Source organism: Peromyscus californicus, unplaced genomic scaffold (assembly GCF_007827085.1).
Source record: "Peromyscus californicus insignis strain IS unplaced genomic scaffold, ASM782708v3 Scaffold_6__1_contigs__length_162567912, whole genome shotgun sequence".
In the NCBI taxonomy this organism is placed as follows: Eukaryota; Metazoa; Chordata; class Mammalia; order Rodentia; family Cricetidae; genus Peromyscus; species Peromyscus californicus.
In genome coordinates this window covers 86103650-86130253 of record NW_026294584.1, presented here as the reverse complement: position 1 = coordinate 86130253, position 26604 = coordinate 86103650, and the positions used below count along the sequence as shown (strand labels likewise).

The window sequence follows — 26604 nt, the reverse complement described above, 5'->3', positions numbered from 1 at the left end:
GCTCTCTTGTAGATCCCAGGCACTGAAGATTGACAGCAGCTTGAGGCCAGCTTGGGCTATATAGTGAGACCCTGCTTCAAAACTAAATTTAAATAGATAAGTGGCACGTTGGTGTCCAAGTAGTAAGACTGACCAGTGCACATCAGGGAGGAACGGAAGGTGGGAGGCTAGGGCCTGAGACTTGAGGAAGAAAGCCCAGTGAGGAGGCTGCAGTGATCCTCAGGCCAAAGAGATGCAGAGAGGCCAAGTGAACTGGTGGGACATGGGCCAGACCATCCCTACATGTATGTGTATGTACCACATGCACACCTGGTGCCCACGGAGGCCAGAAGAGTGTATCAGATGCCCTGGAGCTGGTGTTTCAGATGGTTGTGAGCCACCATGTGGGTGCTAGGAATCCAACCCTGGTCCTCTGGAAGAGCAAACCAGTGCTGTTAACTGCTGGGCCATCTATTCAGTACCCCCTCTTCCACATACACACAAATCTCTCATTCTCATCCTGGTAGGGCCTCACTATGTAGCCTAGGCTGGTCTTGAACTCTCCACCTTCCAGTCCTACCCTCTCCAAGGGCTGAGATCACAACATGTGCATACCACAATGCCTGACTTACAGACAACTTTCTGAGAAGAGACAAGGGGAGGCTTAGTGAGTGGAGACAGGGTCCGGCTAACACACAGATTACTTATAAGCTAGTATGTCAGCTTTCCTGCCAATCATGGGAAGTAGATATTGCTGTCCTCCGTTTCCTCCCCAGGGAGTTTATGTAACTGTGTCAGGCCTGGGTGTGGGTTGACAATGACACAGAGAATTGAAAGTGAATGGAGTGGCAGTGGGGACAGTTGGTTCTATCCTTGGAGAAGAGAAGGAAGGAAGAATCCTTGTGCTAATGCCTGCTTGTGATTCTAGCATGGAAGGGAGAGATTCGTGCGTGCATTGTGGTTTTCTATCATCTGGAGGATGATCAAACATCTGATCTTCTGCTTCCACTTCTAGAGTGTTGGCATTACAGATGTCAGCCATCATACCTGGTTTATGCAGTGCTGGGGATCGAACCCAGGGCTTCATGCATGCTAGGCAAGCATTCTACTAATCATTATTCTTTCCAGCCCTTTGTGTCCCTCTGTGCTTCCCAAGGGGCTGACTTTCCTTCCAAGCAGTGACTTCAGGAACTGGATCACAGTCATCTCAGCACCCTCAAAGCCCAGCACACTCGGGGAGTCCAGTTGAAGAGAGGGAAAAGGGATTATATGAGTAGGGAAATCTACAGAGACAACTGAACCAAGCTCGTAAGAACTCACACATTTTAGACTGACAGCTGTGGAGCCTGCATGGGACCTGACTAGACCCTCTGCATAACGGGAGACAGTTGTGTACCTGGGTCTGTTTGAGGGGCCCCTGGCAGTGGGATCAGGATCTACCCCTGGTACATGAGCTGGCTTTCTGGAGCCCATTACCTATGGTGGGACGCCTTGCTCAGTCTTGATGCAGGGGGAGGGGTTTGGTCTGCTTCAACTGAATGTACCAGGCTTTGCTAACTCCCCCTGGGAGCTCTTACCCTTTTGGAGGAGGGGATGAAGGGTGGGTCAGGAGCTGGGAGAAGGCTGGGGTTGGGGAGCGGGCGGAGGGATAAGAAAGGCGATCTGTGGTTGGTATGTAAAATAAATAAAAAAAAAATTCTCGAAAGAAAAAAAAAAAAAAAAAGCCCAGGACAGGATGTGGTGCCTGGGGATGGGGGTTTGCTAAACCAGTGGAAAAATTTTCCATAGGTCCAAAAAGGTCTTTTTGTTTGTTTTTTATTTTTGATATCACTATGTAGCTTTGGCTGTCCTGGAACTCAATATGTAGATCAGGCTAGCCTGGAACTCCCAGAGATCTGCCTGCCTCTGCATTTTGAGTGTTGGAATTAAAGGCGTGTGCCCCTATGCCCAGCTAGGGTCCAAGGTTCTTAATCATTGTTACCAGTGTCTGGCTTTCCTGAGTGGCTTCAGAGCCAGAGACCCGGAACTCCTGACTAGACTGTGGGCTGCTTCTGAGGGCGAGGTATGCCAAGGAAAAGTGACTTTTCACAGTTTAAACTTCTGCGTCCATGAAGAGACAACCCAGACTCAAATTTTAACTTCAGGGTCCACACAAAGGAAATTCCTGGAAGAGAAACTAACCAAACTGGAAGGCAGAAGGCTGGATTCTAGGCCCCTGATGTGGCTGTGTGGTTTTGGGAAAGTTACTTTTCTTTTTGAAATGATTGGCAGTGTAATGTGATCAGCTATGACATCACATAGCTTAATTTAAAATTCAAACTATTTGTGTGTATGTGTGTGCATCCCATGTGTAGGAGCCCAAGGATGTCAGAAAAAAACATCAGATCCCCTGGAACTGGAGTTTCAGCTGTGAGTAGAGTAGGTGTTGAGAACCCAACCTGGTTCTAAGAACAATATATATACTTTTTTTTTTAATGGGGGGCATGTTTTGCTTTGTGTTTCAAGACAGGGTTTCTCTGTGCAGCCCTGACTGTCCTAGAACTCACTCTGTAGACCACCAGGCTGCCTCAAACTCAGAAATCCACCTGTCTCTCTGCTTCCCAAGTGCTGGGATTGAAGGCGTGAGCTATCTCTCCAACCCCAATGGCCTCATTTTGAATCCTGGTTTGAGCACTTGCTGAAGCAGTCAGTTAGATCAACCATCAGGCCCGGTTATAGAAACTCCCAGGCCAGGTAATAACTCTAATTCATTGTTGTTAGGGCTGATAGGGTGAGAAGTTAGTCATATAGGTGTTTGAACAATGCCACCTTACAGATGGGTCAATGGTGACACTTGCCTTCTTTAACATGATAAAAGGCCGTTCTTTAGGCCTCCTGGAGAGGAATTCAGGAAGGCATCAGTCTGTTCGGCCTCTTTGTGTTTTGTTCCCAAATCTGGCAGGAAATTCCTTTTCTCATCGGTGCCAGCCTAACCCCACCTAACCGCATGCCCCAGTTGACAGCTTTCCATGACAAAGGCAAAGCCAAAGCCAGGGCTCCAGCCTAGCAGCCAGCCGACCTCCTGCCCTGTGAGAGCACCAGGGGTTTCTTTCTCATTAATGACCTCAAAGTTTTAGCCCCAGAAACAGTAGGAAAAAAAGACAAAAGCCAACCAGGCTAAAGATAGGTGCTTTCAAGCCTCAGAAGGCAGGGAAGGCCCTGGGAATCCCCTCTGAAGTTTGGGAAGTCTTTTGTGTTCTCAGCCTGCCTTGGTTTGCCTTGGGAGCACAGTTGGCCTCCAAGAGGGGGAGGCTGCAAAGCTGTTTTCAAAGCGTCCTCAGCTGCCTTTTTTCAGGTAGTTCAAGAGTGATGGAGGATTTTAAAATGTCAAGATGAACCGAGCATGGTGGCGCAGCACTCAGGGAATGGATGAGCAAAATTGAATGCCAGCCTCTGCTACACAGTGAGTCAGTTTGAAGGCCAGTCTAGGCTTCAAAAGACTATTTCCAAAACCCAAAATATATGTACAAAGACAGAAGTGTAAAACTTACTTAATAGGTCCTCAAATTCTCCTGCCCTACCGTATTTCAAAGGGCACAGCAGGCCACAGAAAGCTGAGACACATTAGCCTCAGCCCGGGCTCACTCCCCAGGGACCCTAGCTACATATTATAGGGCATTCTGTTCTCCAGATTGTTGCAAGCCACCCAAAGTGTGGTCTAGTCCACTTTTAAATTTTCTGCTATGGTTCCAAGGCAGAAAACATCATAGATGCACGGGTCTGCAGCAACTGGGTGCTGGTGCACTTTGACCCGGAACCATCCAGGCCCCAGCAACTTCCTTGCTCCTTAAGCAGATGGCTGGCAAGAGCCACACCCTGGTATATTTCATGCTGGGTCTGTCACCTTGCTGACCCCTCAAAGGCAGGCAATAGGTCCTCACAATGCTATCATTCCAGTGTTCAATGTCAATCAACTATCCAGATCTAGTTCCTTCTAGTACACATTTTGATCTGGTTTTCCTTTCTTCCCAACTAAACCCCACACTTGATCTCCTTAAAGAAGTTTAGGTAAAAGGTTCTCACCTGAGTTAATATGACCCTATGTGGAGGGTGGGTTTGGGGGTGGGAAGAGGGAGGATCTGTGGTTGGTATGTAAAGTGAATAGAAAATTTCTTAATAAAAAAATGACTATGTGACCTAGGGTAGATATTTCAACTGTGTGGGTATGCTTTTGGGACCTAATAGGCATGCCATGATACACGGGGCAGCCTAAACAAAGAACTTCTGGGTGGGGCCAAGTTCAAACTTCCTGCTCCAGCCTTGGAAATGGGCTGCCTGTGGCTCCTTCTTCCCAAGAGCACATTCACCCTGGAAAGCTCCACGGAGAAAGGGCAGCCTCAGAACACTTTCTTTGGGCTATTGTGCACCAAAACTCAGCTTAATCTGTCCTCCACCTCTAATTACATACAGCCTTACCCTAGGAAGGCTAGACAAGCATTCTACTATGGAGGCCCATCCATCCCAGCTCAAATTTAGCTTCTAACAGAACTGCTTCTGTAGTATAAATAAACCCAACACTCATGCCCCAAGCCCTTCGTGAATAGTAACTTTTCCTCTAGCCCTTTCCACCTGGGATTAGGTGGAGCAAAGGCAACGTGCAAAGTCAAGTACTCAACAGAGTCCCTCTAATGGCTTGAGTGACAGCTCATCCATTTTTGTTCCTTCAAGAAAGACACTGAGGTCAGAAAGGCAGGAACACAAAAGCCAGGAGTCATCCCATCGAAGAGTTTATTCTTAGCATGCAGAGTACTTTCTTGGGAAAAAAAAAATCTTTGCAGCTCCAGCAGATATTATAAATTAATTTACAGATATAGAGTTGTGTTAGAAATATTCATAAAAAGTCCTTATGATTCTTCACATACAAAAATATTAAGAAAAATTTTTTATGCACCAAGTTTGAGGCCGAGTAGTTTCTTTGGTTATATTTTTGCATAACAATAAGCAATGGTGACAGAATTTGTACATCAAGAGGCCATTAAAAATTTCCATACATTTCTAGAAAATTTATATAAAGCTGTGAGTTCTAATACACAGGGGGCATAAAGCCTATCTTAAAAACAAAACAAACAAAAAAACAGAAAACAAAAAAAACCCCAAAAAACAAAAAAACACCACCACAGGGATTCCCCACGGCCCCCCCACACACACACACTACAATTTCATGAGGTTCCTGTCTCATGTCAATATTAAGAACATAGTATCATGGGAGCTTGTAGAATATTACCTTCAGTTTAGTGGTGGGCTGTTCCTGTAAATCCAACAACCATTCCAGCCTGTCAGCAGCACTCTTTGAATGATGACCAAGCATTTCCTGTATGGTGCAGTGCTAGAGTCTCCCCACTACAAAATGATCCAAATGAAGTCACCTCAGAAGTGAGGCGGTGGCGAAACAGATTTATATACATACAACTTTTAAAAGAATGATTAGAATCGTTTCTCATTCAGATCTGTTAAGTTTGGTCTCAGAGGTAGATCTCTGTGAGTTTAAGGCCAGCATGGTCTACGTAGGGCTATGCAGGATCTTGTCTCAAAAACCCAAACAAAAAGAACCTGTAAGATTTCACTGTCGATGAAATAAACACCTAGGACACAAGCTAAAAGGGGCAGGATGCCAGGTTAACCAGGAGGAACTAAAACAATGGTCTCCAGACCTTATCCCATGGATACTTTGTCGTCTATCATGAGGCTGGCATGTTTAAGAACCAATGATTTCCCATGTGTGACCTTGGTATGTTACCCATCATCTCAGAAAGATAGTCATACCTATTTCCCACACAGAATTGGTACTTTCGATGGCTTCAGAGACCAGTATCTTGGAACACAAGGAGACTTACTGTGCAGAGAAGTAACTGAGTTGATATTCCAGATCTATAGAACATTTGGCACAAAGAATCTCTGCAATAAGCATTTACCATTTCCAGACAGAGGTAACTTGTGAGCTGGATTCAGAAAGGGTTTGTGGCATTCCCTAGATACAAGAGGAGGCAAAGGATACAAAATTGGAGTTTTCTTATTTAAAAAAAAAAAATCCAGATGATCTGGTTTTCCTTGAAAAATCAGAATGCTGTCATGAAGGAAATGGCCAGCTGGTCAATCCCCTGTGCCTCCAGCTGCCAACAGCTTTAATTTTTCCCACCCATAACTTCAATGGCCGTTTCCCCACCCAGCTGCCTGTATACATTTGAGCGTGCTGTTCTGATAAACAACTGAATAACAAAATAGATGCAGTTCTCACGGAGTTCTACCTACTGAGTAAGGTGCCTTTTATCTCCAGAGAGGCACACAGCCAGAGAAACCTAGAAAAGCTTGCTGGAGTCTAAGAACTACTCTGGTTACTGTGAGCATAGTCATTGGAGCGAAGGATCATTCAGGAGCTCACAGAAATCAATGAAGCTCACTCAGTCCTACCCCAGACTTCCTGAACTGAGCCTACATTCAAAACGGATCTCAAGTGTACATCTGAAGTCTGAGGAGCTCTGTTTACATATCAGAGCCATCCCGGGGGTAGATGAGGCTGTTGACCATGCTGAAGTTGTAGAAAGGGCTGCTGAAGGGGCTACTCTGGTCCCCACTGCTGCCGCCAGGGAATGGGCTGTAGTAGGAAGAAGACAGCTGGTTGCTTCCGCCCACCGTGCTCAGCTGCACGGAGTCTGGAGAGCTGTTTGGGGTGGAGGTGTTGGAGAACGTGCTGGAGGGCAGCTGGGTGCCCCCTAGGTGGCGGTGATTGCCTGGGATGGCTCGCTGGGTGCTCATGCTGCTGGGGTTCACACTTAGCGTGCTAAGGCTGCTGAAGAAAGTGTTGAGGCACGGGATGGATGCTCCAGGAGAGGAGGAGGTACTCTTGGTGTCATCTGGAGACTCTGGTGACTGAGATGGCCTCATCGCAGAGGAGGGGCTGTCTCCTTCTAGCTTCCCACTCGCTCTTAGTCTTGAGGATAGCCCTTCCGATTTTGATGTTCCTGAAGCTGCAGTGAGGTTGCTGTTGGCCTCAGAACGGCGCTTTCGCTTCCGACGGAAGTTTCCATTGTCGAACATTTTTTCACAGTTTGGATCTAGAGTCCAGTAATTACCTTTTCCTGAGGAAAAAAAAAAAAAAAGAAAGAGTTAATGAGGGTCATATTTTTTATATTTGAGACAGGGTTTCTCTGTGTAGCCCTGACTGTCCTGGAACTTGCTCTGTAGACCAGACTAGGCTTGAACTCAGAGATCCACTTGCCTAGGGCTCCGAATGCTGGGATTAAAGGCGTGTGCCACCACTCCCAGCTTTTAGGTTCAATTTTATTTCTGTACACAGAGTGTCCCCCTTAAGTTATCAAGACAATTTAGTGGGTGTCTGAAATCACTAACAGCAGCAGATCCTATCAATCCTATTCTTTTTCCTACACATATACACCTATGATAAAGTAAATATATAAATTAGGCAGAATAACAATATTATAAGCTATGTTGAGTAGGGACTGTTTCTGGAGTTTGAAGACAGTTTCATGTATCCCATGCTGGCCTTAAATTGACTCTGGTTCTGCCGTCGCCCTCTCTGGGATCACAAGCATGCACTACTATACCCATTCTACAATGCTGAGGACCAAAGGCATGTCATCCTCTTCTGGAGGCCTTACGTACTTCACTAACAAGGAGACATTCAGAATAGGCTGTCCTAGTCAGTTCTATGTCTTAGTAGCACCACCATTTACACCCCAATACCGAATTTTATTTGAGGCACCTACTACAGTCACCCACCATCTTCCCTTACTCTAGATCCAAACCATGTAGACTTGCAAAATCATGAAAGTCTGGTGCATCGTAAAACAGGAGCTTCCATTTGTTTTCTAAAATAAGGCGGCTGGTAAGTTAACATGTAGTAACTTAGGCTTACATGATACCTTAGCGTAGTAGCTTAGCTGGCACAGGGCAAGCAGCCTGAACAGTATTCACTACCATTATTTCTGAAATATATGCAACTCCTACAACTGAAAAGAATCACCCTGGAAAAAGCAATCACAAAATGACGAACTGTGCTACCGAGCAACCAAGTTCTAACAACTCCACTGATGGGGCTTGTTTGCCGTACCAGGAAGCTGGGAACGGACACTCATCTGAGCAGGGTGTGTCCCTGTAAAACCAAGTTGTCCACTGGGGAAATTCTGCACTCGTTTTAAAACACCCAACACGTGCCTTCTGCAGGAAATGCCCTCCCACAGGGAAGAGGAAAGACCCACAGCATCTTAGGAGGTATCACCACCCAGTGGCTTTTCCTGACTTTGACCTTCGCGGTTCGAAAGTGTCATGAAGCTCTTGACAGTGAGCGCTGCTCATGGATAAGTGGAGGCAGGCAACAGGACCACAGCCCTCAATTTTCAGATGAGAGGGGAGGTACTGACCGGCTACCTGCTGTCGCCAGGGTAGACTGGTTCCCAATTTATTAATATCTTTTTTTCTTTAATCAGGGCCTCACTATGTGGCCCTGGCTATCCCAGAACTTACTCTGTAGACCAGGCTGGCCTCAAACTCAGATCTGGCTGCCTCTGTAGATACGCACACAGTATCTGTAACTACCTGTATAGGTCATCTTGGTATATGAATCTTCTCTTCCTTCTCTCCTCAGTGCTGGGGGTAAACCCAAGACCTCAATAAATCAGGCAAGTGCTCTATTTTTGAGCTATACTCCTGACCTCCAAACACCGGATTTTGTCCAAAACAAAAATCAAAAAAAAAAAAAAAAAAAACCTTTTCCAGATACCAATATCTTTGAATTTTTTAAGTTCAAAGGAATATGCGTGACAACAGACATAAAAATCTTGGGTGGTCTGAGGCTAAATTGGGAAGGTACATCTTCAGAAAGTGCGCGTCCTGTCCAAGTGACACTGTTGGGCACAAATGGCTGTTAGGACACTTGAAATGTGTCCAAATTAAAATGTGTTGTAAAATATACAGAGGCTATGAGATTTAAGAGAAAGGATGGGGCCGGGCAGCGGTGGCTCAGGCCTTTAATCCCAGCACTCGGGAGGCAGGGCCAGCCTGGTCTACCAAGCAAGATCCAGGACAGGCACGAAAGCTACACTGAGAAATCCAGTCTGGAAAAACTGAAAAAAGAGAAAGGCTGTGAAGCTGACCTTGAACTCTTAATTTTCCAGCCTTTGTCTCCTACATGATAGGATCATAGGAACGTAATTCTCTATGCCTAATCACATGTTAACTTTTTAAATGTGGTCTGCAACTATACAGTAACAGCGCTGTTAAATACTGCTCCAGAGCGATTTCTGCAAGACTAGGGGCGCAATTCAGCGGTGGGTCTGCATGTCTGAGGCCCTGGGTTCCATCCCCTAACAACAAAGGACGCTGGTAGCATTTAAACAAAACCCCTAGATCTCATTTTCCTTGTTTTGGTTTCATTCAAAAAGCCTCAAGCAAGAGTCCGTTTCTTTGCAAGCGTCACTCCACTTCCCCCTCTGCCGGGTGGAGCATCACTCAGAACACCTATGCAGTCTTCTGTACTCAAGAGATTGGGTTTAGACCAGTGGGAAGCCATTGAGTCATTTATTTCTTAATTTACCCAAACCTCTCAGTTGTCCCACTTCGGATTTTCATCCTTAAATTACCGCTCAAGCTAAGTGAATAGGTAAGGACGCAGCGAGATCCTCAGGAATCCAAAGGAGGCCCAATGTTCTCGTTCACCGTTTGCAACACCTGATAGAACACCCTCACTTCTGAGAGTCCCTTTCCTCCTGTTTTTTCTCCCAATCTACTTTCAGTAACTAAGCTGTCCCTTGCAGCGGCCTCCTGTTTGAGGGCATGAAATTTTTTTTCTTTTTTTCTTTTTCTTCCGGAGCTGAGGACCGAACCCTGGACCTTGCGCTTGCTAGGCAAGCGCTCTACCACTGAGCTAAATTCCCAACCCCTAAATTTTGTTTTTTCTTTAGCCGACCAACTTCTGTCCTGAATGTAGGGGACCAGCTCACCGTGTCCTCCGTAAGATCTGATACTTCCCGCATCCCTATCAGACCAGGTTGGGGCGGCTCTATCCCCACATGTTCCCCAGCGATGAGAAGACCCGGTGTGGATTTTCAACCCAGCCGCACACAGACTCCCAATACTGGGCTCTGGTTCGCAGCACCCGCAGGTGCGCGCGGCTCCGCGTCCTCCCCAGCCGGGAAGGACCTGTCCTGCCGTCTCACCTGGGTCGTCCTCGTCGCGGGGCACCTTCTTGAAGCAGTCGTTGAGTGATAGGTTGTGGCGGATGGAATTCTGCCATCCAGCCTTGCTGCGCTGGTAGAAAGGGAAGTTGTCGGCAACGAACTGGTAGATGTGGCTCAGGGTGAGCTTGCGCTCGGGTGCGCTCTGGATGGCCATGGCGATGAGCGCCGAGTACGAGTAGGGCGGACGCACCATCTTCATCAGATCCTCGCGGCTGGCCATCGACAGCCAGCCCAACTCGCCCGGAGCTGCCGAGCCGGCGGGCGAGGCGGGAGCAGCAGCCGAGGGCTGCGTGAAGCCCCGCTGGGTGCCCGCGAAGGTGCCCGGAGCGGCCGGGGGCTGCAGGAACGGCCCGGGAGCTGCTCCGGGGGGCGGCGGCGGGGCGCCCAGGTAGCCCGCAGCGGAGGCCGGGCCGCCCACGCCGGGCCCGTTGAGCCACAGGTAGGGGTTGGCGGCCGCGGCGGGCGGCGCGGCGTAGTCGGAAAACGAGTAGGGCGCCCTGGAGGTCGAGGGCGCACCGGGCGCGGCGGCGGCGGCGGGCTGTGAGTACACGAAGTTTTCGCTGCAGTACAGGGCCATGTCGGCGGCCGAGGGCTGGTGCGGCGCGGCCGCGGCTTTGGGAGAACGAGGTTGGCCCAGGCGCTTCGGAGAGAGCATCCCTAGGAGGACCAACCCAAAGGCCCGCCCGGGCCTCGGCTGTGAGCACCGATCTGGAGCGCTGGGGAGCTCTCCGAGGGCGGGCGACCGCGCCTCTTATACCTGCGGGCCTGCTGGGGCTGGGCGGCTGAGCAATCCACGCCCTCGCCACGCCCCACGTGCCCCGGGGCAGCGTGGAGCCTCTTGTGCCCCGCCTGTCCTGGTCTCGCAGCCAGCTCCCGAGTCAAGGTGAAAAGCGCCCCTCCGTCGTTTCTTCATCGGGCCCTCGTGTCCTCCGGTCTTGGCACCCATCCATCCCAGCCTCCCCTCCATCTTCCCATCCTAACCCCCGTGCGATCAGTTTTCTACAAAATGCAGAGTACTGAACCTAGAAGAGACTGTTCCTTTTCTAACAAGTCCCAAAGTTGTAAACTTTGGCGGGGGAGGGGGGAAAGGCGGGAACCGTATTTTTCACCTTAAGTACAGCACTCACGTTGAGTCTCGACCGATCGGCTCCTTGTCATCAAAAATGTTATATGTGAACAGGCACCCTGTGGGCCAGGTGTGAAATAGTTCTCTCGTCTCTTCTTTTGGTGGCGATTCATCTTTCTAGTTAAACTGTATGTTTGTTGACATTCGGGAAACACTTCATTTTTTCACCCGGTTTGTTCCGACTTTTGGTGTGGTATTATTTTTCAAAAGTTTTTTTTTTTGTGTGTGTGTGTGTTTGTTTTTGTTGTTTTTGTTTTGCAAAGACGGTTAAATACGTGTCTTTGGAATTAACATTTAAAAGCCGCAAAGGTTGAAGTAATTTAAACCGTACGAGAATCGCTTACAGTCAAGGATCTCTGTTTTATTCTCCGCTTCTCCACGTTTTCTAAAGAGGTTCTCTGGCACCGGGAAAACAGCTAGTGAAATGCTGTGACGACCCACGTGCCGCGCAATCGTTACCTACTAATTCAAAACGACAGCGAGAAAATAACCTCTTTTACCATTCAGAGTATTCCTAAATGTGTTTTCGATAAAAACAGACCCAAAAACTCTTGTTTGAGGGGAGAAGTGATTGGTTGCTTTTTTTTTCTTCTTTTAATTCTCTACTTTCGGATTACAGTCTGACCGCTGAGAATATTACTTCAGAACCCCCGCCCCAGCATTTATTCATGATAGTGTCAGTTTTGTACTTTAAACATTTCACCTCTTAAAAAAAAAAAAAAAAAAAGGTCCGTGGTTTGAGGCGACTCAACAGGTAAAGGCGCTCACCGCCAAACGGAAAGCCCTGAGTTCGATCCCTGGAGTGGAACGAGAAAACGACGCAGGAAAGCTGTTTTCTGATTTTCACAAGTGCGCCGCCGTGACACCCGCTCCCCGTTCCCATAAATGAGTAAATAAATAATGTAATGTTTAAAATTAAAATGGAAACTATTTAGCAAACTTGAGTGCCTAAAATGTGTATCTCACTTCAAACGTAAATGGTCATCTTCTCTGAAGGAACCCCTGCAACTATAAAACATCTGCCTGCGTCTTTGACGTTCTTGGAAGAGTCTAGAACAAAAAAGAAATTATGACTCTTTAACTGTATTTTAGCTTAAAATACATTGCTCTTTATTTAGATAAAAACAAAAACCGGCTTCCCGTCTTTCTAATGGGTTTGAAATAAAGTTCTTTGGTGTTGGGCAGATTTCTCCTGGGATGCTAACAAAGTTGAAAACTATGAACTAGGTGGGAAAGCAATTTTAATGTCATTATGCCCTGCTGGCTGTTTTTTTCTTAAGTGTAAAGCTAAGATGACAGGGTCCAAGTAAAAGTTGAAAACTTAGAGGCAAGCTTTTTTCTCCCCCCCCACACAAACTTTAAATATCTAACGTTTATGTAAAGTGACCAAAAGCATTAGCTTCGGATAAATGAGTGTTCAAAAGGTTTCAGCACTAACTTTTCTTTCATTCTAAATGGCAGTTAGTTACGAAACGTTGAATGCATCTTCCCTTTAGTAACTGATATTCTTCAGAATACAATACTTTCCCCGATCTTTTAGCAAACTGATTACCCACACACAGTTTGCCATGTTTCTTCTGGGTTTAATTTTCAGGCCTCCAAACTGTTCTAAACAAGAGGCCATCGTTGCAGAGTATTGTTTATTGTTTTGATGAAAGGATTTACCCAGTGGGCTGTGTTCCTGCTGTCTTTCGCAAACCTGAGTTTTATTTGAAAGGAGCAGAGCCACCTACCGATCTTTGGTTGCTGTTACAGCACCTCCCCGTGTGACTAGACAGCATCCTTTGCTAAATAATAATAATAATAATAAAAAGTCACGCTTTTCTATCGATTTTCTTTATTTCATTTCATTTTATTTTGAGAGATTCATTTCACGTAGTCTAGGTTGGCTTTGAACTCTCTGTGTAACTGAGGACAGCCTTTTAGGGGCAGACCCTCCCGCCTCTACCGCCCAAGTGCTGGAGTTACAGGCATGTGTACCATACATACCCATACCAAGCCTTTGATCACAGTTTGGTTCTATAAACATAAAGCTAGTACTAGTCACAGCCTGGGTTATTCCCTGTCAAAATTAATTTTTTTAAAGCATCTCTATGTTTAAAATGGAGGAAGCTGAGGCAGGTGGATTGCCATAAGCCTGGGCTACAGTTTGAGAATGTTAAAAAAAAAAAAAAAGCCCACAAACAAACAAAACAAATAAATAATAATCAGAGCAAGAAGAGTACTGAAACTAAAGTTCCCACCGGGGAGGCTGAGGAAGGAGGATCCAGAATTTGAGGCCTGAGTGCTGCATTGTGAGACCCTATATAATATATATATATACACACACACACACATACACACACACAACTACAACACAAGCCGGGCGGTGGTAGCACATGCCTTTAATCCCAGCACTCGGGAGACAGAGGCAGGCGAATCTCTGTGAGTTCGAGGCCAATCTGGTCTACAGAGAGAGCTCCAGGAAAAGGCGCAAAAGCTACACAGAGAAACCCTGTCTCGAAAAACAAAAAAAACAAAACAAAACCAAAAAACAAAAAAACAACTACAATACAAGACCCCTGTAATAATGTTTTGTCCAGTCACCCTTCCACAATAGGATATAATCAAGACAATTAATTGTTGCATAAATATAAGCTGTGGTGTTTGGGGGAAATTATAGGAATAATTAACTCACAGGCTTCCACTGCTATTCGCTGACATTCTGACGGGATGTTGTCATTTTGAGCAGAGTCTTATGGGATGTAGTTATTATTTCCATCAATCTGCAGTTATCACAGGAACACAGCACATTGGTGTGCTGGCCTCGCCACCTACTTCCAGAGGAGGAAAGGATCACATGCACTGAAAATGGCCTTGGTGCTCTTCACTAAACACATCAGCCATCGTAGACCACTAAACACATCAGCCAGCGTAGACCAACGCTGCATTTTACGTAGCATTGATGTTTACAGAAACACTCATGAGTGGAAACCATGGGCTCAGTGGGTAAGGGTGCTTGCCACCAAGCTTTATGACAGTGGAAGGGAAGAACTGACCCCCTCAAATTGTAAACAGAGAGAGAGAGACAGAGACAGACAGACAGACAGGCAGGCAGGCAGGCAGACAGAGTGACTAAAATAAATAAATGTGATTTTTAAAAACTGGAAACCAGGCACTCTAGCCCTATCTCCTACCTGGCTGTTTAGCTGGCATTCTGTAGTCATCACACTCATCTCACTTCATCAAGTAAACGAGATGCTCACTGAGGTTGAACCCTCCCGGACCCCCGACAGTATAGCTCAAACTGGCCCAAACTTCCCACAGTCCAGTTCTCTCAGACTTGTGAGTGCTAGGATTGCAAGCATGCCCAATTGTCCTGGCTGGAGGGGTCATTCTTTGGCTCACCAAATATTTATGGCTTTACCAAATATTTATGACTGGTAATGGGAAGTAGAGTGGACAGCTGGGAGAGCAAGCTTTTGAATGATGGGCAAGTATTTCATGTGGTGGTGTACCCAAAACAAACAAAATTTAGAATAAGCCTAGGCTGTGGCCCTGGATGAACCTTGGATGCCTACATCCGAAGAGTATCAAAAGAGAAAGTCATACGTGGGGAACCAAGAGACCCAGGAAGCCCAGACTATCCTGTACCCAGCCTTCCAATGCTGAAGGTCACGTTGTCATACCTGGGTGAACTGATGTAAACTGGTCCACTATTTAGACTTTCAAATGAGTAAAAGTTATCTAAAGTCAGGCTGATGCTAATTTGCAAATCTTTACTCAGGCATGTGATCTCAGACTTTTTCCGCTAAAGAGATAAGTCTTCCGCTAAAAAAAAGTTTGGGGCTGGGAATATAGTGTATTAGCATGTGCTCATCCAGCCTAGCATACTGGAAGCCTTGAGTTCAGTCCCTAGAATTTACATAACAAAGACTGGCCTTGGTTGGAGAGATGGTTCAAGGGTTGAGAGCACTGACTTACAGAGGACCTGAGGTCAATTTTTAGCAGCTGCATGATGGCTCACAACCATCTGTAACTCCTCTTTTTCTTCTGACTTCTATGTGCATGTGGCATACAGACATGCATGCAGGCAAAACATTTATACATATAAAATAAATAAATTAAAAAAGAAAGAAAGGAAAAGACCTAGAACACTAATACGAAATAGTCACTTGCCAACATTTCAAACAATTGGGAAAAAAAGAATTCACCCATTTTTTAACATATCTGACAATATCGGTAGATTTCTGGACTCGTCATGACTGTCTGATTTCTGTAGCCAAGAAGTCTTTGGGTACACAACAGTGAATATTTGTGCTCAGATGTACCAGCCTGAATGAAGAGCTTCCATTCTCATATTAAACCATCAAGAACCATGCACTCTGGGTTTTCCCAACCTTCTCAAACTCCATTTTGGTTTGCCATAAATAAATCAAAGTGTTCAGAAACCCTTACCATCTCTGGATGCATGAATTGGCAGATGTCACCATGGTCCTCATTCAGCCTGTGTCTCTCACATACAGTCAAATTAGCTGATTTTAAATTAACAGTGACTTCATCAGTTTCCTGGCCTCTGTCATATATATATCTTTGTATAAAGTTCAAATATACATATATGTATACATGGGTGTATATACTATTATAGAATATGATGCAGTGAGTAGATTTTTCTGTAAGGTCTGACTACATGATGCAGTATATACACATATGCACACACACATATACACAATAGAATGCATATATACAATGTATATGTATCATGGCAATATACTCCTATAGTTCTTTGCTTTGCTTCTATTTTTTGAGACTGGTGACTGCCTTTCATTTAAAAGGCACCTCATACATGTTTTCTCATGATAATGATGTCCATGGTAATGATAATGAAGAAGTTGATGACAAACGTAATTTTATTGTTCTTCCTAACTCTAGACTTAATTTGGTTGATTCCTCCTAGCCAGGGTTTATTAATTTGCCAACCAGTGCTTCAGGGTCCCTTGGTGAAATCAGGAAGAGGATTAAAATGCTGATTCCCTAGACCCACCCAGGAGAGAAAATTTGCTTTTAGGGTCTTCCATTTCTTTCTTTTGGTTCCAGAGCTGCGGAGTGAAGCTAGAGCCAAGAACATGGAACTGCAGGTCTCCTGCTGAGCTAACCCCCTAGGACAGGAAACCATTCAAGTCTCCCACCAGCACCCAGTGACTCAGACACTGCTGGGTTTGGGAGCATAATCACCCATTTAAAACTTTATAAATAAAAGGGGATGTTACTTTAGAGACACACACACATCATAAAGCAATTGTTTGCAAGTTGTCGATGTGTGAGCAAGGTACCAGAATCAATAAAAAATATTGTTTTCAAATGACCTGGGTGAAAAGCCATGAGCAATAGGTATGTGTCTGCATAACTCCACAGATGGGGGGGGGGGGGGGAGATGCAAGAGCCATGCTACAGGGCAGGTGTGGAAATAATGACAGAGGACTTCGTACAAATGCATCAATCTATATTTTAGAAGGGGGGGGGAGAAAGAAGGGGAGAATGTGAGGGGTCTGGGAAGGGAGGAAGAAAGGGGGAGAAAAACAAGGGGAAGAAATGATGGAAAGGAGAGGTAGGATGAGATCTGGGATAGAAAGGAACTCTTTCTTTTCTCTTCTTTCTTTCTTTCTTTCTCTCTCTCTCTCTCTCTCTCTCTCTCTCTCTCTCTCTCTCTCTCTTTCTTTCTTTCTTTGAGGCAGTGTCTTTCTACATAGCCCTGGCTGTCCTAGAACACACTGTAGACCAGGCTGGCCTCAAACTCACAGAGATCCACCTGCCTCTGTGCTGGGTTCAAAGGCATGTGACGCCACACCCAGCTAAAAAAAAAAAAAACGAACTCTTATCTCAACTACAAAGTTGGAAGATAAAAATGGCTTGAGCTCATCTTGAGATGCTAAGTAAATCTGTGACTCTGAAGCAAAGGGTACCTGAACCAAAACCTCTCAGACCTTTGGCTTCTGTTCTCTGAAAGAGTTCAAGTATCAGGATGAGCACCACTAGCTACTCACAGGACAGATGAGCAGCAGAGGGCTGGGAATGCTGGTACAGAAACAAAAGGAAAACAGAGAAATTAAAAACAGAGAAATTTAAAAACCGTAAAAGCTGTAACAGGAGCTGGAGAGATGGCTCAGTAGGTAAGGGTGTGTGTTGCTCTTACAGGGTACTAGACTCTGGTTCCCAGCATCCATATCAGGCAGATCATAACTGTCTGTAAATCCAGCTCTAGGGGATCTGAGGCCTCTGGCCTCTGCAGGCACTGGTACTCATGTGCACGTACCCATACAGATATACACTCATACACATGATTTAAAACAATAAAACAATTTAATGTTGAAAGCAAGAGCCAAGGTGCTTAAAGACATGACAGGAAATGTGGCGAGGCCTGGAAAGTACTGAGCATTTAGCAAGCAATAGCTTTTAAATGTTTTTAAAATTTATTTTTATCGTATAAATGTTTTGCTTGCATGTATGTCTGTTTGATATATGTGTACTTGGTCCCTGTGGAGGTCAGAAGAGGCCATCAGATTCCCTGGAACTGGAGTTACAGACAGCTGTGAGCCACCATATGGGTGCTGGGAATCAAAACCAGGTCCTCTTCAAGAGCAGCCAGCAGCTCTCAACCTCTGGGCCATCTTTCTAGCCCCTGAAAACAGTATTTTTTTGGTTTGTTTATTTGGTTAGTTGGTTTTTCGAGACCGGGTTTCTCTGTGTAACAGCTCTGGCTGTCTTGAAACTCCCTTTATAGACCGGGCTGGCATCGAACTCACAGAGATCCTCTTGCCTCTGCCTCCAGAGTGCTGGGATTAAAGACATGCACCAACATCACCTGGCAAAAACAATGTTTTTAAATCATTACCTAATTTTAATTTTTATAAAATAGATAGACCTGGAAATTAAATGTATGTTATTGTTGTTCACTTTTGAGACAAGGCTGGCTTAGAATTCATTATGTAATAAAGGCCTCCCTCAAACATATAGCAATCCTCCTGCCTCAGCTTCCTGAATGACCACGGGTGTGCCACCATACCTGGTTTTAACAAGTCCTGTTTCGATCGCCCATAAGACACAGATCATAAATATAGAAGAATGAAGAGAAATAAATACTAGATTCAAGTGTGTGTGTGTGTGTGTGTGTGTGTGTGTGTGTGTGTGTGTGTGTGTGTGTGTGGTCTGTCTGTCTGTCTGTCTCTGTGATGAAAGTAGAAAGGGAAATACAAGAAGGCGTGCAAAGAACAAGAGAGTCATGAAATATAGACATTATGAAAATAGAGGAGGGCACTATGGGGAGTAGAAAGGGGATCAGCAAGAGGGGAGATGGGACATGGGAGTGTGTTTTGGGTAAAAAAAGAACGTGTGTGTGTATGTGTGTGTGTGTGTGTGTGCCTATGAAAATGTCACAGTGAGCATGTGTGTGTGTGTGTGTGTGTGTATAAGAAAATATCACAGTGAAACTCATGCCTTCTGTCTAACCAAAATAGTAATTAAAAAGAATGATCTCAGCTCCTCAGAAGGTGGAAGGAAGGAAGAGAAGTGAGCGGTTCTGGTCCTATTGTGACCGGTGCTTGAAGGAGGAGGAGAGGGAAGACAACTTTGCCCACATGCACATCTGCTAGGTTTCATTGCTTGACATTAGCCTGTCTGTATTGTCGAAATTCTTTACAGAGAGAATTTAGAGGACAGGGACCAGAAAATAAGACATGACATGTTACTTGTATCAGCGATATTTTGTACTGTTTGAATACCAAGGAAGAACATATTAGTGGCAACTGACTCAAAATAGGCAAAATATTGCCTGCTAATTGTGTGAAAATGCATCTCCTGAGCTAGAGGTGTAGCTCGGCGGCAGATCCCTAACCTAGCAATTTGATTCCCACCATGACAACGAACAAACCAGAACACTGAAATGTCCCTTTGCATTTCAAATCTTGTCTGGTCAAAGTGCTAGCTTTGTTCACTTGTTTCATCGGCTGTTTGAGATGGAATTTTATTATATGGCTGTGGCTAACCTTGAACTCTCAGCAGTCTCCCTGCCTTGGTCTCCATTGTGCTGGGATTACAGGTGTGAGACACCACACTCAGCTCAAAAACGTGTTAGATCTGAAAAAAGAATATTTTCAAGATTGAGGAAGAGACCGAGGGGGCTGAGGCTGGCAACTGCAGCCTTGGGTGATGTGTGTGTGTGTGTGTGTGAAGCTGTCCCTACTGAGTATTGCTTAAGTATAATTTCTCACCATCTTTGCTCTGTATGATGGTGTGTGTGTGTGTGTGTGTGTGTGTGTGTGTGTGTGTGTGTGTGCGCGTGCACTCGCGCGTGTGCGCGCGCATGCACATGTAATTCAGAAGACAGTTTATGAGAGTCCAATCTCTTTGCTCTACTCTGTGGGATCCAGGGTTGAACTGAGGTCGTCCAGCTTGAGAAGGCAGGATCTACTACTGCCTGTGAAGCCGTCTCTCCAGCCCTGAGTTTTTTGTTGCTTTTTTAAAAAAAATCTGTGTGCATGAGTGCATGTGTTTGTGTGTTTATGCGCGAGTGTGTGTATGTGTGTGCCTGCAGAAACCAGAAGAGGGTATTGGATTTCCCCAGGAGCTGGAGTCACAGGCAGTTGTAAGCCACCAGATGTGTGCTGAGAACCGAACTGCAGTCCCCTGGAAGAACAGCAAGTGCCCTTAACGACTTCACTGGGGATTTTTAATTTCACGTTTCTCCTTGGAGGGAACTGTAATCAATGGTGTCACTGAAGGTTGCACTCAGCTCTCCTTCAGCTGTTTCTATAAACTACGGATCGCACTGGTCGTAGGGGAGCGGATCACAGGCTTTCTGTAGCGGAGGGAGAAGATGGGACGCTCTAACCAGGCACTTGATTTGATCTTGCCAACAAGACTTGAAGGAAGAATGGGGATGACGTTTCGGATTCTGCAAATACATGAGGGACAGACATGGGCCCCACCCTTTGTCACGGCGCTTTCTCTGCTGTTCCCAAGCGACAAAGGATTAAGATGAGGGGACCAGAGTGACAATTTCTAAAATAATTCTTCCTAAGCCAGGAGAGACACTTTTTTTCAGAGAGTTGTGGGGCTGGGTGGCGGCGCATACCTTTAACCCCAGCACTCAGGAGGCAGAAGCAGGTGGATCTCTGTGAGTTCGAGGCCAGCCTGGTCTACAGAGCGAGTTCCAGGATAGCCAGGACTACACAGGGAAATCTTGTCTCGAAAAAGGAGGAGGAGGAGGAGGAAGAGGAGGAGGAGGAGGAGGAGGAGGAGGAAGAGAAGGAGAAAGTAGTGGTGGCCCATGGATTATACGGTCAGGTCACTGTCCACAAATGTCCCCACCGCTCATTTGACATTATGATTTGCTGTTTAAGCTGCTGACCTCACTTCCTTCCCAGTCATCAGAATAAGTAAACACCATCTTTTGGCACAAGTATAGATGACTACTAACCCATCTGTTATCAGGTAAGACTTTCTGGGAACCGCTGCCCAGTCGCCTCACCAAGCTGGCCAGTTAGGGACGCCAGAACCTCCTCACCTGTCCTTCAGAGGGGAGTGAGGGGGGACGGGAAACACACACCTCTCGGCAGGGGAAGTAATGAAGAGGGTGAATTTTGGTGTGCCTGTGAACGAACAATCACGCACATTTATAGAAAGCTGGGCTTTCACAAGGCCTTCTGTCTGTCATCACCTGGGCTGGGAGACGGAGCACTCACCTGAGCCATCCCTCTTCCTCAAGACGTTTCCCTATCCCAACTCTGAGAAGCATAAATAAAGACCACTGGGAAGAGCTTTGCTGTCTGACCTTTAACCTGAAATGAAAATAAAGCTTGGAGAATGTCATCCTGACTCAAGGCTCTGTCAGAGCAACTCCTTCTCTTACCTGATGACAAGCGCCTGCCAGACCTCACAGTTACCTTTGATTTCGCTGGAATGGCATCCCCACACATAGCAGAGGTCTGTCCTGTAATCCTTCTGAAGCTTAGGTCAATTTGATGGTAACCCGAGAGCCATTTCCTGCTTCAAAATGATGTCACTGTCTGTTAACACATACTAGAGTGGCCACGGAATTCTCTCTTAGGGCAGCAGAGCCGTGGATGACACTTAGAGTCGGAGCTGGCTAAAAATAAACGTTATGTGAGCTTTCAAAATGCAAAAGGAGGTTTGAATCTAATACACCAATAAACCCCTAAAAGGTATCTCAACAGATGTTTTCAAAGAGCCCAGAGGGTTTTATGACTCAGAAATCTGTACCTCAGAGGTCTGAGAGTTTAGTTTTTGTTCAAATGGGTGCAATTTTAGAACTGGGGCGGAGAATCAGGGACATCAAACCATCCACACCTGTAACTGAAGTTTATTTTACATTTTGCCTTTGTTTTGGTGTTTTCCATTGAAAAGAATGTCCTCTCAGCCGGGCGGTGGTGGCACACGCCTTTAATCCCAGCACTCGGGAAGCAGAGGCAGGTGGATCTTTTCGAGTTTGAGGCCAGCCTGGACTACGGAGTGAGTTCCAGGAAAGGTGCAAAACTACACAGAGAAACCCTGTCTTGAATCCCCCACACACACACACACACAAAAAAGAAAGAAAAAGATGTCCTCTCTTTTCTAATGGAATTTTTGTTGATGTCTGCTGGAGGGGGCAGGGTATGTGTGTGCATGCATTGGAGTCCCTCCATATAGCCTGGGGTGGCCTCAGGTTTGGAATTATCCTTCTGCCTCTGTCTCCCAGGTGCTGGGATTACAGGTGGATGCAACAATATAGCACTTCTAATTGATTTGAAATCGTGATTTTTTTTTTTTCTCAATTCAGTTATTTCTCTCCTGAAACTGGCTTGTATCCATACAAGGTACCTCAGGGCTAATACACAGTTTAGCTAGGTGCTGTAGCGTGCACCTCCAAGCTCATCCCTTAAGAGGAAGAGATGGAAGGATCAGGAATTCAAGGTTATGCTCAATGACACAGTGAGTTCAAAGGCACCTTTGAGATCTAAAACCTCAGCTGGGGGTGGGGCATTCTACGTATTTTTCCTAGTTGTGCCTCTGGAATAAACTTAATAAGTTGAATAGTAATTTGTGTGGGTAATGGAGATCCTGTTGCATTTTGCTCAAGGTGTTTCCTCCTAAATAGGTTGAGAACCATGGTGTTGAGAAGAGGGACCTCAAAACCAGGGTGACTGAGCACAAGAGGGGTTGGGGAGGGGAGGGATATGACCGCAACCTGCTCCCAGGGACTGGCGAAAATTCAAAAAGAAAAAGAAAATAAAAAACAGGGTTGGACTCCATCAGTCTTCTGTGTTGGTCATCCTGGCCTGCATCCTCCTCTCCTTCCTCCCCTTCACCTTCATCTTCCTCCCCTTCACCTTCATCTTCATCTCCTTCACCTTCATCTTCATCCCCTTCCTCATCAATATCTTCCAAGACTTCCTCTTCTTCACCATCACCATCATCATCTTCTGCCTCTCCTTCTTCGTCATCCATCTCAGAAACCAAACAGGACTGCAAGGGGGGCCTCTCCTAACTCAGCTGCACCCGCACCCGCACCAGAACGGTCAGTCACCTGGTAAAGCAGCTCTCCGGCTCTTCAGCTGCCTCTTCCTGCTGGCCTTATTCTGCATTTGACTTGAGCATTTAGTCAGATCCTTTCCAGATTTCCGTTTGATTTCAGTGGGCTTTGAAGATGGGTCACCACTCTCATTCAGATGGAATTCTTTGGAGAGAACTTTATTTTCAAAGTAAGGATTTCCATCGAAATAAGAATCTATTCTGTAACCGGATTTAATGTCTTCAAATTCTGTCACTTTGACTCTGGCCAAGTGAAGTAGGGCCTCTTCATCTTCCTCCCCAAGCAGTGCAGACACATGTGGACGGTTGACAAATGTTGTTACTCAAAATTTTGGGATTTTGGCGATCAATTCTGACCTCTTCTGAAAAAAATGGTTGGCGGAGTTTGTTATATTTTTGTTCAACTTTCAAAAATGTCCTCACTGGCTTGTTCATCAAGTCTGTCTGTTTCATGTTGTACTCCATCGATGTGTTCAATTGCTCCTTCTGCTCCTTTCCTTCCTTCGGCAGGCTGGCGGAGGCCAACTTGTTCTCCAGTTTGGGGCAGGAGCCAATTTGGGTTTCTTGGGCTGAGGCAGGAGCGCAGATTGCTGTTTCGGGGCCATGGCATGAGGGAAGAGGCCAGGAACCAGAGGCCCGATGTGCATGGGTGTGTGTGTGTGTGCGCGCGCGCGTGTTAACCAGGAGCTTCAAAACCAGCAGCAGACAGGCATCTTTAACCCCCGCACTCAGGAGGCTGAGGCAGGAGGCTTTTGAGTTCAGACTGAGCTTCCCTAACCCATAGGAGCTGGCCTGCTTCTTGTGGAGATGACCAAAAGAGCATTGGATTTGGGGTGACTTTACCACAGACCGGTTAAGTTCTTCAAAGAGCAGGAGGTCTCAAGTGTGGAAAGGAAAAGACTGGAATCCACACAGCCTGGAGGAGAGCATAGGGCATCAGAAATGCTGTCTAAACTGTAATGGGCTGTGAAGGGTGGGCACATCTGGAACATAAAACACATGACCAGGAGACGTGGCCGTTGCTAATGCTCATGTCAGATGTGATGTTCAGGGTTCCTGTGGCTTCACCTGGGACTGGGCTGTGTCTGGACACTAGGTATCTCAATTTTTTGACTGCTCAGTTATTTCCGTTACATCCAGCTGTTGTATATTGAGCCCAATGGAGTGTGGTCTAGCCACTGGGCATCTCTCATAGGGCTCCATCAACACCCCCAACCAGACTGTCCTCTTCTGCAATACAGTTCAACCAATAACTCAGGCCAAGGCTTCACACTGTGTCCCTTTCTGCTCTATTTCTTATGACCAGATGTTTCCCAGATGTTTCCCTGAAATTGACTAGATCAAACCTTTATGTGTTTGTTTTCCGCAGCTGCTTCCTGCTTGTCTTTTTTTAAAAAGACAGGTTCTCACTCCTTAGACCTGGCTGTCCTGGAACTTGCCTGACTCTGGCTATGGAGTTCTGGGATTTAAGGCATGCACCATTACGCCCAGCCCTGCTTGTCTCCAAACTCAGCCAAAGCCTGCCTTTCTCACCTCCAGGGCGATCAGTTCCAGTAAACTTCAGAAGCATATGCGCATGTGGCTGCGTTTTCCTCCTTCCCGCCCTTCCCAGTCTCTCTCTTTCCTTCCTTGTAGATGGCATGTACATGTTCGATTTTGAATTGTTCATTGCTAATGTATATAAAAACATAATTGCGGTAGGTGTGGTGAAACACACTATATTCCTAGCACTTGGGTAATAGAAGAAAGATTAGAAAGAAGTACAAGATTATTGCCAGTCGTCTAAGGTGGGGTCATCCTCGTGGATTCCTGGAAACTTCCCTAGCACCCTGCTTCTCCCTATTCCCATGACGTCTTCATTTATCATGGTATCTCTTTCCTTGCTCTCCCACTCTGTCCCTGTTCCAGCTCGAACCTCCTGTTCCCCTGTGTTCTCATCCCCCATCCTTTGCCCTCCATTACCCCGCCTCACCCCCAGTTAGCTCATGTAGATCTCATCTATTTCTCCTTCGCTGGGCGACCCATGCGTCCTTCCTAGGGTCCTCCCTGCTAGCTAGCCTGCCTGGAGCTGTGGGTTGCAGTCTGGTTATCCTTTGCTTTACATCTAGTATCCACTTATGAGTGAGTACATACCATGTTTGTCTTTCTGAGTCTGGGTTACCTCACTCAGGATGATATTTTCTAGTTCCATCCATTTGCCTGCAAATTTCATGATGTCATTGTTTTTCTCTGCTGAGTAGTACTCCATTGTGTATATATATATATATATATATATATATATATATATATATATACCACATTTCCTTAATCTGTTCTTCAGTTGAGAGGCATCTAGGTTGTTTCCCGTTTCTGGCTATTATGAATAATGCTGCTATGAACATAGTGGAGAGGATGCCTGAACCAGCCTACTCTGGTGATCAGATGTCTGAATACCCTAACTGTCATCATAGAGCCCTCATCTATGATATAGAGTGAAGGATAGAAGCAGATGCAGAGATCCATAGCCAGGCACCAGGCTGAGCTCCAGGAGTCCAACTGACGAGAGAGAGGAGGGATTCTATGAGCAAGGGACATCGAGGTCATGATGGGAAAATGTACAGAGACAACCAGCCAAACTAGTGGAAATGCATGAACTGTGGACCAATAGTTGAGGAGCCCCCATGGTACTGGACTAGGCCCTCTGGGTAAGCGGGACAGTTGTTTAGCTTGAACTGTTTAGGGGACCCCCAGGCAATGGGATCAGACCGTCCCTGGTACATGAGCCGGCTTTTTGGAGCCCAGTGCCTATGGTGAGACACTTTGTGCAGCTTTGGTGCATGGAGGAGGGGCTTGGACCTGCCTCAACTGAATGTACCAGGCTCTGCTGACTCCCCATGGGAGACCTTACCTTAGAGGAGGTGGGAATGGGGGTGGGTTGGGGGGGAAGACTGGGGGGTGGGAGGAAGGAGGACGGGGGATCTGTGGTTGGTATGTAAAACAAATAGAAAATCTCTTAATAACAACAACAACAACAATAATAAAAAGAAGTACAAGATTAAACTCAGCTACATAGCAAGTTTGTGGTCAATTTGGGCTACATGAGGCTAAATCTCAAAAAACAAAATAAAGTTTGATTTATATGTTGCCTTTTTAACCCTATGACTTTGCTAAATTTTCTTGATTATTGGTACACAACTGTGAGTTCTTTGGAATTTTCCCCACAGGCAGTAATGTTATCTACAAAGAACAATTTTTATTTCTCTTTCTCAATATGTATGCATTTCATCTCTCTATTATTTTTATCTGTTTACTTATTTATTTGGGGGATTTATTTGGCGATGGGGATAGTGTCTTATACAGTAGTACAGACTGGCTTACAGTTCACTATGTAGCTGGCACTGAACTCACAACAATCCTCCTGCCTCAGCCTCTTGAATGCTGAGATTACAGGTATAAGCCATCTATTTGGTCATGCCTGGCTCTTCTTTCTCTTGTCTAATTATACCATATTGGATCTCTAGTGAATCCAATAGTGGAAGTGGATACTATTACTTCTCTCCCTCCATGCCCCCAATCTTAGAGGGAAGGCTTGCAGACTCATACTAGTTGAGGTAGGTGCTGGCTGTGTGTCTCATAGAGAGCCTGAGGATATAGCTCAGTTGGTAGAGTGCTTGCCTGCAATGCATGAAGCTCTGATTTGAGTCTATCACCATATAAAAATGG

At 45.8% G+C, this 26604-nt stretch overlaps 1 protein-coding gene and 1 pseudogene across 1 annotated transcript; both read right to left on the bottom strand.

The window, feature by feature from the left end:
* Positions 1-6498: 6498 nt before the first annotated feature.
* Foxi3 (forkhead box I3) lies at positions 6499-10788 on the bottom strand. The gene is made up of 2 exons (XM_052719551.1): positions 10191-10788; positions 6499-7094 (listed from the first exon to the last, which is right to left on the bottom strand). The coding sequence occupies exons 1-2, from the start codon at positions 10786-10788 to the stop codon at positions 6499-6501; spliced, it is 1194 nt and encodes a 397-aa protein (XP_052575511.1).
* A 9333-nt stretch (positions 10789-20121) lies between these two features.
* On the bottom strand, positions 20122-23507 carry LOC128099692 (protein SET-like; annotated as a pseudogene).
* Positions 23508-26604: the final 3097 nt, after the last annotated feature.